This window comes from Hylobates moloch, unplaced genomic scaffold (genome assembly GCF_009828535.3).
Source record: "Hylobates moloch isolate HMO894 unplaced genomic scaffold, HMol_V3 SCAFFOLD_1, whole genome shotgun sequence".
NCBI lineage: Eukaryota > Metazoa > Chordata > Mammalia > Primates > Hylobatidae > Hylobates > Hylobates moloch.
The window spans coordinates 187704872-187720932 of record NW_026652276.1 but is presented as its reverse complement, the minus strand read 5'-3'; the positions used below and the strand labels follow the sequence as shown (position 1 = coordinate 187720932).

Here is a 16061-nt window from a genome sequence, read left to right as displayed (position 1 = left end):
CCTGTGTAACAAACCTTCATGTGTACCCCAAGCCAAAAATAAAAGAAAGGGTGATTTTTACTCTATGTAAAACATACCTCAATAAACTTGGATTTAAAAACATCTATATCCTTTTACCCAGCAACTTCCATGCTAGGAATCTACCTTTAAAAATACTGAATAATTTTGCAGTGATTTATCTATGAGGATGTTCATTAGAACATGGTTTAAAATTGTGGAAACTTGAAAGCAATCTATTAATAATGTCCTACAATAGGGGACTGATAAAAAAAGATTCACGAAAAGTACTTAAAATTGCATGTCCTGGAACTACTAGAAAGATACTGTAGAAGGATATTTAATAAACATGTAAAAGTGTTTAAGAAGTAGGTATAAAACAATGCATCCCATTTTGGTAAATTAACACAAAATATTACTATAGAAAAAAGAATATAAATTTATAGGACAAAAATTAATAGTGAGCTTTCTTTTGCTTTTAGCTGATATTGTCTGTGACATTTGTGTGTGGCAGGGTAACTGCAATGATAATTAAGGTCAGGTTTGTGTCATTCTGTATGTCAAGGCTGGGCAGTGTACACATCATCCTATGTGATACAAAACCCATGGAATATTCTGGCATTTTCTAAGTGAGACAGTATACATAAAGCGCCCAGCATGGAGGCCGGTACCTAGTGAAGGCTCAATAAACGTCAGTCCTCTCCCTTGCCTACCATCCCCTCTGCATCTCCTCCCTGTTCACCAAGAAGTGGGAGACTTGTGTGGGCTGTTGCTGCTGCTGCCCAGCTATCACTTGTCCCCTGGAAGTGGCCCCAGTGCATTAGTGCTCTTGCATTCTTAATGACTCCACTTATGTCCGGAAATTATTTTATTTTGCTCATCCGTAGGACCCACTGAGGTCTCTCTCATTTCTTAGTAATTACACAGGCTAAGTGCAGACTTCACCCCAGGCAACAGCCTCATTAATTTGCCAACTTGCACAATTTTCACAAGGACATAGATGGGGACGCCTTTTGGTTTTGAATTAGAGTACATTCTGATTTTTAATTATTTTCTATCTTTCCATACACTGGGGGATCCACACAAATCCCCTGCTGTGTGAACCCACTGTGTGGTCAAACTCTTTTTAATAGAAAATTTTCAAGGAGGGAAATTAAACTGAGGCCAAGTTATTATAATACCAATCCACTGGTGCTCAGTAAATACTTGTTAAGCAGTGACGCAGGAATTCACCTATCCCTGCTGCACCCAAGGAGTGGCGTTAAAGGAAATAACTGCCCTGCTTTTCTCGAAGCCTACTTCACTCACATAAAGAATTTCTGTTGACTCGAAGCCTACTTCACTCACATAAAGAATTTCTGTTGATTCTAATTTATTCAGATAGTTCTAATTTTCACACACAAGGATCTCTTCTATGAGAAAGAAATTTCTTCCCCAGTTTAACTGCATGTGCCATGCTTGTCAAACAGTGTCGAGATTCTGACGGGCTGTACACACTTAGAGACTTGGTGCAGCTTTGATCACCCTTTGCTGAAAGGCAGTGTGTTGTGGTGGTTAACAACACAGATTCACATCAAGCTGAATGAATTCTAATTTTGGCTTTATTACTGGTAAACTATATATCACTGGAGAAGTCACTTAACCTCTTTTAAATATAAAGAATAATAAGAATGATACCCATTTCATGTTGTTGTGGTGAGATTTAAGTGCTACATAAGTAGTTGGCTATGATTACTAATCAATACCACGAGGAGCTGCATTATTGAATACACATACTGTTCAACGCTAAGGGGCTCACTGTCCCTCTAGACCATCTGCCCACAAGGTCTCTTAGTAAAGGCCTAGGGGGTGAGGTAGGTTGGAGTCAGGGATAAGCCTCACTCCAACCAGTGTCAAAGGGAGGCTGTCATGGTGCTGGCCCACTGAGGTGGGCAGGATGGAAGCATACAGCAACACTGGCTTCCTGCAGGTGGTTCTCTCACCTTGGGGGGCACAGCTGAGCACCTGCCCTGCCCACTCAGCCCCAGAAGTTTCATTTCTGCCTTTTGGACTCAGCCACAGGGTCTGTGGGAGTGTTCTGATACTACCTTGGCCTAGAGGCCTGTGGTTTCAGGGACTATGAGGATGTGGCCTGGGGAGCTCAGGGGAAAACAAAGAACACAGAAGTTACTGGCTGTAATTTTCCCTTCTGCCAGGGCTGCCTCTCCTTGACCTCAAACATCCTCATTCTCTCCTTCTTAACTGACTGTTGAAGGATTTGTATTATTGAGAGAAGAAGAGTAAGGGAAAAATCTGACTTCGAGGACTTGGTTTAATGCACTTGTTAATGAGTACAAATGTGGGGAACACTACATTATTATTAATGCCATTAGCTAGAACATTCTCCATTAGTAGCTAATAAATAGATTGAGCCTACGTAGTACATCTGCTCTCAATTTCATTGTTGATTCAAATGCCTTAATTATAGCATCTAGTACTAACAGAAAGAATTGTTTTTACAAAGCTACCGCCCTCAGAAGTCTTGGGAACAAAGGAATTCATTATCATTTCAGGGCCCAAACTTTTACTTGATTTGCTAACTGCCCCAACTATCAGTTCACTAAACTGAAAACAAACTACTTCTATATACAATCTACTAATTTATTAACCACTGATGAGCTGTGGCTGCTACAGACTGTCTGAGGTCACATGAAATACTTTTCTTAAGATCAAAATCCTCCATTTTCATCTAGAAATGAAGTGGAACCTCCACTTAGTTTTCCTAAATAGTAATGTTGCCTCTGCTAGAGGAAGGAGACAATGGATAAAAATCATTCCAGTCAAAGGCAGAGAATTTTATTTTCTTTTTGTTTTTTTAATAAAAATCAATGCACTGGCTAGCCAGTCTTTAGGAATTATTTTGGCAAAACAGAGAAGGTCACTGATTATTAGACCTAAGGGTGCATGAGAGCACACTTTCTGGTAAACCCGAAAGAGGAGTGTGTCTGGTACTTGGCCATGCTTTTGATGAGTTTGAATTAGGATTTTTATCTATAAGTACTTGAAAAATGATTCTCAGACTAGCTCTGTTTACCAGGGGAAGGGCTGTACTGCCATCTTCTTGAATATTTAGCTAGAAGTGCATTAGAAACCTAAATGTTACAATAAGCTATTCTACTTTAGTCGATATTCTGATAGCGTGCACGTAGGGGTGTGTGTGTGTGTCTGTGTGTGTGTATGATTTATCTTTCAGCCTTGTTCCAAAAAGGATTTAAGGTGGGCTATTTGGAGATACAAAAGTCAAAATAACATTAGTTAGAACTGGCTGAAAAAAGGAAAGGAAACAATCCACAATGGGTTGGGGAAGGAGGCTAATTTAAAACTGTACATCACAAGTCCTATATACAGTCATGTACTGCATAACAATGTTTTGGTCAACCATGGACTGCATATATCATAGTTGTTCCATAAGATTATAATTCCATATTTTTACTGTACCTTTTCTGTTCAGATGTGTTTAGATACACAAGTGCGTAACATTGTGTCACAACTGCCTACAGTATTCAGTAAGTAACATGCTGTACAGGTTTGGAGCCTGGGAGCAATAGGCTATATCATATAGCCTAGGTGTGTGGAAGACTACCATCTAGGTTTGTGTAAGTTCACTCTGGTGTTTACACAATGACGAAATTGCCTAATGATGCATTTCTCTGTACGTATCCCCACTGTTAAGCAATGCATGACAGTACTTGCTACAGGAAGTCTTCAAATATATCTCTAGCTAAAAGGACATAATCTGTTACTCTAGTCAATGTTCAGAAAATTTAAAAGAAAACATCTCTATTTAGGAGAAGCACAGCTTTTCTAGAAACTAAGACCAATAGAATTTTCACAAGATCTTTATAGAGTATGTTTTGTAATATGGTAAACAATGTCCTTGACAGTATTCTATGTTAGACAAAATGTTCTGAAAGAAACTAAATATTGAGAGAATAATGTCAATTAAAAGGTTATTATCTTTCCAGTTTTGGATTCATGTATTTTCCAGAATAGTAATTTAAATTTGACAAGCTTAATAAAGTCCTAATAGTTTGACAAGCCCCACAAGTCTGCATATGGGGGAGATACCACACCAACATATTCAAACTCCTACAAATAGCTGAAATCAGACCCTTCTTTGAGGATATCTTCCAATGCATAATATGGAGAGATAGTGAGTACCGAAAGTCTTCACACTAAGACAGAGGAGGCTGAGCCTGGCCTAGTCAGTGGGTCAGGGTGCAGATCCCAAGACGGAATCCTTTATCAGCTCAGTACATTATGGGTGACAGATGAACTGGTCATCTCCCGCTTGACCTGTAATAGACCTTAATTATGGTTATTTGTGATTAATCGAATGAGCTCCAAATGACTTCTTTGCTCTGCTCTACCCTCCACCCCTGTAATCTAGCCTATGTACTGCTTCAAGTTGGACCCAAATTTCCTTTCTTGACTCAAATTCGACTACACACTTCCAGAAATACCCACTTTCTAGCCATACCAGGTAAATATACTTCTTGTTCCTAAATACTGATTGTATGTACTTTTCTAACTTCATGCACTTGCTCGTGCTGTTCTTTCTGTCTGGATGTTCCCTCCCTTCCCTGTATCTGCCTGGAAAAATGAAACTGAATGCATCCCTTAAGGCCTGAGAAAAACACATGCTTCTCTGAATAGCCCTTTTCTATCCTCTAGGGCAGGATTAATTGCTCCCTCTGCAAACCACTGTGGACACTCTTAGCACAAAGTATTCCTTGGCACAAAGTTATGTAAGTAGCTTTCTTGCCATGTTCTGGGACCATGCTCTGTTGTCTCACCTGTGCCCAGTAGAGTGTCTGATACACTACAGATAATCTGCATATATAAGATGGATGAATGCTTAATGTTCAGAAGCCAAGTTCAATATTGGACAAGATTCACTACTTTAAAATCAGGATGAATTAGGGAACAATTGTATTTGAAAGGGACCAAACTGGGAAAATATCATGCCTTGCCAAAGGCGGTACCTGACCCTTCTTTATGCCTGGCACGGTGCCTAAAATGTAGTACGTATTTAGTCAGTGTACGTCGAATTAGTGTCCTGTTTTGGATATGGTGAATAAGGCCGGGTAACTACGACAGGCTAGAGCAGGAGGCTGAGAAAATCCAGCCTAGCAGGTTATAAGTATAGACAAGGATGAGGGCTACCACACAAAGGAAGGGGAGGTAGAGAATAGTGACCGGAAATGATGCTGAGATGGCCGCAGCCCTCGGAAGAATGTCAGATCACAAGGTCTCTGTGGTCCCTGTGGCTCGGCTTGGGAGAATACTCGAGTCTCCAGAAGAAAAATGACAGGAGGGATTAGGGCCCTAGTTCTAGCAGCTGGGTAACAAACAGAGGGACCTCTGGTGGAGAAACTGAAAGAGAAGCAGTTAAAACGATGTGGGACCCAAGAGTAGAGCTAGACCACACAAGAGATGGACTCTGAACAAAGGTTCTTAAAAACCTCCTGAGTCAGGACCCTGCATAGAGACTGGGCATGTGGCTGAGCCTCCAGGTTGGAGGCTTGGGTATACGCTGGCATGGGGATGAGACTGCGGAACTGGAAACAGGGCGGGCCTGATAAAACTGGCAAGAAAATTTCCACAGTCATCCTAGATTAAAATAACACAACGAATGGGCTCCAGGCTTTTCTCCTGTAAAATGCTTCTTAAGAGTGACATCTAGGGGCAAGTGCCTTTTAAAGACACTCCTCAAATGACCTGCTTTGCATAGATTTGTCTGTGGACGTGTTATTTGGCTCCCTTGATGGCTTCAGATTTGCTTGGTGCCTACTGTGTGCACAGAGCATCTCCAAAATGCTTGTTTATAAAAGAACAAGTTGTTCCTGCCCTTTAACCACTGTCCTGTATTGAATGTACACTATGTGTATACACTGTATGCCCTGTTCTCTTGGCAAAAAGTACAGCTCTGACTGGAAAGAAATATTTAAGATTTATGTCAATAAGGAAATCTCTACAAAAATGTGAATATGTACCATAATACACTCACATATTTGTATTATTTAATGAAACATTAAATTTCACAGTTGGATTTAGTTCCTCATCCAATGTACGCATGTTTAACCTGCCTCCTGAAGGCTTATTACCTTCCATGTGATGGTGGTCTGTCAATCTGGTCCTGAGTTACTGTGAAACTCACAGAATACAATGTATGATATGGAAGGAAGACACCCCAGAGGTTATCCAGTGCTGTCCCTCCACTACTCCACTCAGCAAACACCTACCGAGTGCTTACTGTGGCTCAGCCCCTTGTGAGGGACACAGGACACATGTGGCCCTGCTGCACAGAGCTCACAGTTGGGATAGGGAAAGACAAACAGCAAACCAGTACAAATAAATGTATTTTGTGATACATGCAATGAAGGACCTGGCAGGGGACTGTGGCAAAGGGTAACAGGAGGGAACTGACTTAGAAGACTGCTCTGCAGAATGACATTTATGCTGAGACCACAGGGCAGCACAGAGCATTCTGGGAAGAAAGCAGTGGGTAGCTGGGATGGGGAAAGATGTGGAGGAAGACCACAGTGATGAGGGAGCAGATGAGGGGAACAGTGTGGCATGAGGCTGGAGGGACAGGGGCCTCCTCACACAGGGCCTAGCAGGCCAAGCCTGGATATTTAGATTTTATTCAAAATGACAAACTACTATCTCATGGATGTTAATCAGCCTTACTCAATTTGAAGAGACGAACATATCTATTTCTTAAGTTCAGTTTTTAAGCAAATTCTGATTAATTTACAATCTTCTAAAAAGACTAAACAGTTAATTAATTGAATGAAGGAGAAACTTTAACATGTTGACAGTATTATCTTTGGAAAGCAGGATAGTGAATTTTTATGTCTTTTGGTATTTTCAATATTTTGCTGGCTCTTGATTTTAATAAACAACATTTACTAGTTTTAAAATTTTAAAAAACAACACATTTGGGGCTGGGTGTGCTGGCTCACGCCTGTAATCCCAGCACTTTGGGAGGCTGAGGCAGCTGGACCACGAGGTCAGGAGATTGAGACCACCCTGGTTAACAAGGTGAAACCCCATCTCTACTAAAAATACGAAAAATTAGCTGGGTGTGGTGGTGGGCGCCTGTAGTCCCAGCTACTTGGAAGGCTGAGGCAGGAGAGTGGTGTGAACCCAGGAGGTGGAGGTTGCAGTGAGCCGAGATCACACCACTGCATTCCAGCCTGGGCAACAGAGCGAGACTCCGTCTCAAACAAAACAAAACAAAACAACAAGAACAACAAAAAACACATTTTGACATTTAAAAAAACTTAGAAGCCAAATTTCATTTGCCAATGATATAAATATATTTGTTTATTATATATATTCTATAACTGTTCAGTGAAATTTAAAATAACGTGGTCTAGAATAAATTACCAATGAGTAAAAACACTGTTTTCCTTTTTATTCCTCCCATAAGGGAGATTTTTCTGTGGAGAATTTATCAAAATCGTCACTATTGAAATGTGTTTGTTTAGCACCTGTGTGTAGGATGCTGCTCCAATGGCTAACAAATACTCCTGGGTTCAAATGCTGGGCCTTGGTTTTGTGTTTCTCTATCTAATTATAGCTTGTTCCTGAACTCTCCCCTATTCTAGAAGTAATTGTGACTATGGTCCTAGGCTAAAGTAGCTCCCTTGGGAAGCAGAGAGGTGGGATGCAGTAGAGCTTATTTCAGTTCCTCTTACTTCCGTGCTCAAGCCACTAGTTAGGTATGCTTTTCTTTGTGGACCAGGCTCACCTCACCCTTAACAAAAAAGTGGGTCAATTTCTCTCCATTGTTCCTAACAGGTTATTCAAATACACAGCATGTATTAGTTAACCTTATCAATTCAAAATAAGCGATTCACTGGAAATGAGGACACCTTTAATTCAAAATGCAAATGTATACAACATTTCCCAGCTTCCCTAAAAATGGCAGCCTTTATTATACAAGATTCTGAGACACTATTTGGAGAATTTAGAGATGTGGTCCCTGATCTTGAAGAACTTCGATTCTAAAAGAAAACATAAAACCAAGAAACAGAAAATCTTTTTGGAAGGCTCAGCAGTATGTAAAAGAAAAAAAAGTTGCCACAAGGTCAGAGTCAAATGATGAAAAAATCTGCTGTCCATCTTTGTCATGCTGTAAACTTTGGAAATTCTGCATATATGTAAGTTAAAGCTAATTTTTTGTATTTTTAGTAGAGACGGGGTTTCACCGTGGTCTCGATCTCCTGACCTCGTGATCCGCCCGCCTCGGCCTCCCAAAGTGCTGGGATTATGAGCGTGAGCCACCGCGCCCGGCCTCCACTTACTCTTTAAGCAGAGCATGCTACTTTGTTTTATATATTACCTGAGATCTCATTTCAAAAATGGTTTCTCAACTTAAAAGTTTTCAAAGTTTGAAGACACACTGTGATGACTACAACAATGGCGGCTACCGTTTATTGATTTTCTGCTATGATCTAGGCACTGGGCTAAGCATACTGAATATTTCATTTAAGTAATCCCTAGAAAAAGCACAAGAAGTAGGTCTTATTATTCCCACTTTACAGATGAAGAAACTGACGTTATGAAAGGATGAATAATCATCATATATGTGGTTATTAAGTAGCAGGTCCAGCATTCAAACTCAAGTTTCTCTGCTACGAAGCCCATCCTTTCAACCACCATGTTATGCTATATGTGTGCTTAAGGCTCAATGTGCACAGATTCACAGGCATTTAACATGTATGCTTAACACGTATGTTTAACAGTACTCCAAAACACGGACACACACAAGTACAACAAATGTACCAAAGTGTGTTTTTAGTGGAGCACACTGCTTAAACGTTTCTTTAGCAAAAAAGGTTTTAATGGCTTGAGAAACAAACTTTGGTCACTAAGGATGGAGAAATATTCCAGACTGAGAGGACAGATTGCACAAAGGCTCACCGCAAAGGTTTGTTGCTTTGGGTGGAAGATGCCGATAGTGGGAAGAAACCTCTCCTTGGCCTCCCCATACTGCAAATCTTTTTGTGAAAGAATATTTTGAAACTTAAAAATAGCAACAACAGCAAAGAAAGAGAAGTACTGCTGGGATCTGACAGGGTGACATGGGCACCAGAGGGTCTATGGGAATGTTGTCAGCAACAGGACAGATGTGCAGTCATTCTAGGAAAAATTACTGGCAAAAAGGAAGAGAACATATATACAAAAAGAAGGAGAGCCAGCTGGGCACAGTGGCTCACGCCTGTAATCCCAGCACTTTGGAAGGCCGAGGCAGGCGGATCACAAGGTCAAGAGATCGAGACCATCCTGGCCAACATGGTGAAACCCTGTCTCTACTAAAAATACAAAAATTAGCCAGGCATGGTGGCATGCACCTGTAGTCCCAGCTACTCTGGAGGCTGAGGCAGGAGAATTGCTTGATGCTTGAACCTGGGAGGCGGAGGCTGCAGTGAGCCGAGATCATGCCACTGCAGTCTAGCCTGGGCGCCAGGGAGGACTCCGTCTCAAAAAACAAAACAAAACAAACAAAAAAAAACAAAAAAAGAGCCGTCAATGAGGCCAAATTCCTTGTGTATGTCTGATTCTTTAAGTTGCAGTTTATTGCTGCTCTGTTTGTCCGAAGCAAACAGACAAACAGATGAACCCCGCTGAGAGGAGAGAAGACATGAGTGTTTTCCCCCCTTTAAATGGTGAAATTCTTCCAGGGTTTTTTTTTTTTTTGGAACCATTTTTCTGTTCCAGGAAGTTGTCAAAACATGTGATTTTTAACTTTAAAGAAAAACAGGACTGAAATGTGTCAAGTCCCTGGAAATAGCCTGAAACTCAATTGAGTTTATGCAGAAAAACACACACTAAAAATCACAAGACCATCTGGCCACAGAGATCTCAGTTTCTCTGACAACACCACTGGAACTGTGGGAGGGTAAGTCTTGTAATCACCAAATTGAAAATCAGTCAGGAGAACAAATAAGAACAGACAGGTTTCAAAACAATGTATCCTACTTCCTGTTCTACTGAACTTCAAGGGTCATGTCGTCTCCCAAGGGTAACCTTGGACTCAAGAAGAGACTCAGGGAAAAGAGAGCAAGTCTGAGATGTGAAATGCAAAGCAAATCATGTTTAAGATGTACTAAGGGAGGTGGCTATTTAAAGGGCACCCAAGGCAAATGTACATATAAAGTAATTATTCTTTGTCTTTGTTTGGTGTTTGCATTGCTATAACATAGGTATATTACAGTAGTAGTTACAACTCTTATGAATTATGTTCATTAACAGTTATTAATTTTGCCAGTGTTTAATTCTCTTGGGTATTTGAAGTATTTGATAGTCAAAACTAGTTACAGACCAGGAAGGAATGGAAAGCCAGTAGAATCTACACCAAGCTTGTCCAACCCGAATGTAACCCAGGATGGCTTTTAATGTGGCCCAACACAAATTCGTAAATTTTCTTAAAACACTGTGAGGCTTTTTTGTGATTTTTTTTTTTTTTTAGATCATCAGCTCTCTAGTGTATTTTATGTGTTGCCTAAGACAATTCTTCCAATGTGGCCCAGGGAAGCCAAAAGATTGGACTCCCCTGATCTACACACTCTCAGGGAGACAGACAGACTCATGTAAGAGCTTGTTTACAGGTAAGCAGGAAAAGCTAGAGGTCTTAGCAGAACCTGTGATCAGACCAACAAGATTTCAAATGAAATATCTGGTATTCTCCCTTATAAAAATGAGATAAGCCCAGTTGGCACATCAAGAATTCACCTATAGCAAAAACCAAGAGAAGCTCACAACTTTTGTGAGTTCTGAAAAATATGTGTAAAATTTGAGTCTTCTAGCTAAGGTCTTGAATAGACAAATATCTAGTGGCTAACCTGCTCAGCAGACACCCTTCCTGAAAGCCCTCTTTAGTGCCAGCATCATCCTGGTGTTCCACATTTGCCCATCCCACTGCTTATGCAATATTTCTACTTCTGTTTGGTTTTAGGTGGGAGGATTACTGAGAAGTGTCATTTTGCACCTGGGAAAGGAATGAATGGAAGTGAAAGGGAGGAGGTAGGGTTGGCCATGCCAGAAGAGGGTAGGGGTAGAGGCTGGACCGGCCTCCAAGCTGAGTGAGAGGTGAGGGCTGCGGTGCGCTGCAGGCACCATCTGCTTGGGTGCTATTCTCAGCAGGCGATGAAGAAGGAGGTGACTTACCTGAAATTTCTGGAAGTGTGGGCTTGTCTTCTTTCCAGAAGTTCCCATCACAAAGAGGAAGTCAGGGGTTAGCACAAATGGCACTCTCTCTTTATTAATGCCCAGGAAACTTTTGTAATTCCCAAGAATGTGCCCGAAGTCAATATGAAATAGATTTCCTTAAGAGAAGAAAGTATCTGACATCATTACAGTGGCACAGCACTTCGTTCCTTAAAATATTTCTTTTGAGTTGCCTAAAAATGAGCTATCTCGTGTTGAAAGCATTTTTTACAATGTTTGTCAGTTTGTGATATTTTTCGTCTTAGCAGGTGTGTGAAAGTCGTAGCCACAAAACATTCTTTGAACCAAGTATGTTTTTGATATCCTTCTGGTGTTCTTTAGATGACAGCCAGATGCCACTATAAAATTCTCATCTCAAAATTATTCTTAGAAACATAAATCAAACTCTCTGGCCAGTATGTCATCATTATCCCTAAGACTCTCTCATGCTCTTTATGTAACTCAGGATAGACTGATGTTTTACTCTGCTTGGGGGCAGGGGTTACTCACCTTTTCCTTTTGAGTAGCCATCTATGGCCATACCATCCTGAATGTATCTAAGCTCGTCTGATCTCAGAAACTTGGGCAGCATGATAGAAGCAAATCATTTTGAGTCTCCTTTGGGTCAATTTCTACCACTACTACTATCACCACCACAATAATCATCATCTTATTTGTTTATCCCTTTATCATTTCTATTGTCCATAAATACATTTTCTCTTTTAATTCTCATAGGAAGTAAGCAATCTGTCCCCATCTGATGCTTTTTCCAGACTCTACTCTTAAAATGGCCCAAATTCATAGAGAAAAATCTCATGCTTTGGTGGCCACTACTGACTACTGTCAGAGTGGACAGTGAACCACTAAAGTGGAGTGGGTTAGGGAGATTTAAGGATATCTATTAGTTCTTTCTGTTCTTTCTCTGCAACATCTGTCACTGGTGATCACTCCCACCTTTGCCAGCTTCTGGGATATGACCCTCTCCTAGTTTCCCAGCGGTCCCTCTAACTTTGCCTTCTTAAGACTCATTTCCTGCCTCTTCTTCCTTCACTCACACCTTAGTCCTCAAGTGAGGTGGTCTCTCTAGAGCAGAGTTCCCCAACCCCTGGGCCATGGACAGGTCCATGGCCTGTTAGGAACTGGGCCACACAGCAGGTGAGCGATGGGCAAGTGAGCAACTTCATCTGTATTTACAGCTGCTTCCCATCACCTGAAGTACTGCCTGAGCTCCGCCTCCTGTCACATCAGTGGTGGCATTAGATTCTCAAAGGAACGCAAACCCTATTGTGAACTATGCACAAGAACGATCTAGACTGTGCACCCCTTATGAGAATCTAATGCCTGATGATCTGAGGTGGAGCTGAGGTGGTGATGCTAGCGCTGGGGAGTGGCTGTAAATACAGATTAACATTAGCAGAGAGGTTTCACTGCACAGAGACCATAATAAATCAATTCCTTACATAACAAAACCCTCTCAGTGAGTGGCAAGTGAAAATTGAGCTGCATCTGGTGGCAGGCTTTATAGTGGCAAGTGAGTTGAAAAAAAAGTGCGCAATAAACGTAATGCTCTTGAAGGATCTTGAAACCATCCTTGCTCGTGGAAAAGGTGTCTTCCAAGAAACCGGTCCCTGGTGCCAAAGAGGTTGGGGGCCACTGCTCTAGAGTAACTGAAGCACCAGTGTCCCTACACAATGACTTCTAAATATGTGCTCTAGTCTTAAACTCCATTTAAAGACTACTCCGTTCTGAAAGGAGCGGGGCATGGGGAGTTAGTGTTTAATGGGTACAGAGTTTCAGCTGGGGAAGATGGCAAAATTCTGGGGAGGAATGGTAATGATGGTTGTACAACAAGGTGAACATATGTAATGCCACTGAACACTTACAGTTAATTACAGTTAAAATAGTAAATGTTATGTTATATATATTTTACCACAATAAAAGTTTATTCTGCACTAAATAAACTCACCTGTCTCGGTGATCATAATATTGTCATTGTGTCTGTCGCCTATTCCAAGAACAAAGGTTGCCACACAGTAGCCTGCACAGGAATAAACAAATCTCTCCACTGCTGCCTGAAACTAATTAAAATGCATTTGAATATTAGTTGTCTTCTAACTACAAAAAACATCATGAATCTACAAATGACTTCTAAAAAGAGACTACTCTGGAAACCATTTTCAGAGAGCAAGTTATTTGTGCCTGATTTCATTAGCGTTATATCTATGAATTGCCACCTTTCTCATTGCTTATATTTTAGGTGAAGATTCAGTGAATCACAATGGCATGAGGAAGAAACAGGAGTCAAAGGGCAACAGCAATTTAATCAAAGGGTTCATTTCCTCTCCATGCATCACTTGCCAACAACTATACAGAACCCATGGTAATTTCTCCTTCATTTGTGAACATGTTTTGCTTGTGACCACTAAGAGTATGCTTGGGTTCACAGATCCACATGTATAACAGATTAATAAGTGCTACTCATTATATTTCCTCCCCAAAAGGCTGCTCACCATGCAAATGAGAAGTGCTAATCCTGTGCAGCAGAAATTTAAACGACAGCCAAACAGCTAACACACAGCTTGTGAAGGATTGAGCATATGCACTTCCAAGGAATGGTGGAAGTGACATTTTCAGCATCCATGATTTACCATTTAGATTAGAGTTCAGCAGTAAATTATAAATTACTTTGTTGTGTATGTTGTATTTCCCAGGTACATAAGAATTTATACATGGTAACTAAATATTTTGGCTGAACAACAAAAATAGCCATAAAAAGTACTAACAGATTATTTTACAGAACCAAATTTTAAGCAAAGCATGCCTGATAATCAAAAGAGAAGCAAATGCTCATGGAGTCCTGAACTGAATGCCTCTGTTTCACAGAGATATGCTGTCACCATGGGAGGGTACTTAAAACCTCCATTATTTCACAAGTAAAAAACTTCACTAATATGTCAGGAGGCAAGACACTGGCAGATTCTCTGAAAACGTGAAGCCACTATTGCTATATAAATGACAACTTGTAAGGAACCATTAGACTGGGAAAAAGCATGAGCTCACCTTTTCTTCAGTAGGGGATTTTTCTTTGAGCCAGTGATTCAGGACTTCATCTTTAAATGCTCCCGTGTTGCCCACTGTGCTTTGCTGAATTTTGGCAATTGTCGTGGCATCTTTCACAATCTCGATCATTCCTATAGAAGGATGCACAGAGTCTGATGGAGATTGGGGGCCAGTGCCTGGCCCAGAGGAGGAAAGGCTATGTCTTTGTTGAGTGAAGGGCAGAGGGTTTTTTTTTTTTTTTTTTTTTTTGACCAGAGAGCTATTTTCCAGGTCTATGCTATTGGTTTTCTTATGAGGAATAGAAAGGAAAGAAGGAGGATATGGAAGTTGTGTGGGATATGTTTTCAATATCCCAGAATGACAAGAGGAAAGGGCTGGTTTTGAATAGTAATAAATAAAAGCATTTATATGCTGAGCATATCCTTCCTCAGATGGCAATCTGTGCGTTTTCCTTTTTTAAATTACAGGGTTAAATGTAAATGGTTTTGTAGAGTTCTCAGATCAGAAACTTGAATAAACATATGTTTGATTGAAACTAATGCTGAATGTCTATAAAAATACCTGATAGTAGAGTGTGTAATAACTTTGATAATGTGAATTCTGGAATACTAAAATAAGTGACAGATCTTTCCATCTATTTTTAAATGTTATTTGTGAGAGAAAAGTTTAATGTGTAATGAAATGAGTTAAAGTTTAGAGATGGAGAAGGAAAGAGGAGGGAACAAGTTCGTACTAAAATCATTTCCATGTATAGTCACAGGGATTTGAATCATGCATTCATGTATTTTCAATATATCCACATTAAATTGAGAGTCACATTCACCAGCATGGAAATGTTTTCTTCCTTTTTATACAGATTAAGATTATGATTTTTCAGTTATTAAATGTCTACACTGAAGGAATTATAATCTTTTCAAATGAGCTGAGTGGTCTATTCATCTCCTGAGGTAACTACATACCTATTTTGTCACCAGTTGAAATGCAACCATATGGCAGGAGGCACAGATCCAAAGATTCAGTCTCCCAAATAGACTCCATGATTCGTAGAATCTGGGCATCGAAACACAGATATGTTTATATTATATATATATTAACTTAATATATTTTTCTTCTCCCTTAAAAATAGCAATCATATCTAGTAACACAAAATATAAAAGTAAATGTAAAACATATAAGTAACAACTGTACGTTTATTGGTCAATCTGGTACTCTAAAGTTTCTCTTCTTTGTGAGCTTGTTAATTTTGGTTTCGAAATGTACCTTGGGAAGAGGATAAATAAATTTCTTGTTTTGTTTTGTTTTGTTTTTGTTTTTGTTTTGTAGATGGAATCTTGCTCTGTCGCCCAGGCTGGAGTGCAGTGGTGTGATCTTAGCTCACTGCAACCTCCGCCTCCCAGGTTCAAGTGATTCTCCTGCCTCAGCCTCCTGAGTAGCTGGGATTACAGGCGTGCGCCATGATGCCCGCTAATTTTTTTTTGTATTTTTAGTAGAGATGGGGTTTCACCATGTTGGCCAGGCTGGTCTCAAACTCCTGACCTCAAGTGATCCACCCACCTCGGCCTCCCAAAGTGCTGGGATTACAGGTGTGAGCCACCATGCTTGGCCAATACTTTTCTTTTGGAGTGGGTTTTAGCTGTGGTTCATCACCTCTCTGTTCAAATGTTCTGCTCTACTTGTGTCTATTTTATCACAAAACTCTAACATCCTTACACATATTTATCACTCTAAGGCAACAACCAAAGCAG

General features: G+C 40.4%; 1 protein-coding gene across 4 annotated transcripts in view; it reads right to left on the bottom strand.

Annotated features, from left to right (window-relative positions):
- Positions 1–16061, bottom strand: part of PIK3CG (phosphatidylinositol-4,5-bisphosphate 3-kinase catalytic subunit gamma) — a 49540-nt gene that overhangs the window by 17608 nt on the left and 15871 nt on the right. For all 4 annotated transcript variants that reach the window (XM_032761354.2, XM_032761353.2, XM_058425782.1 and 1 more), the window contains 4 exons: positions 15276–15366; positions 14317–14447; positions 13223–13334; positions 11218–11375 (listed from right to left, as the gene is read on the bottom strand). In XM_032761354.2, the coding sequence (XP_032617245.1) occupies positions 11218–11375; positions 13223–13334; positions 14317–14447; positions 15276–15366 (492 nt within the window). The remainder of the gene's footprint in view (positions 1–11217; positions 11376–13222; positions 13335–14316; positions 14448–15275; positions 15367–16061) is intronic.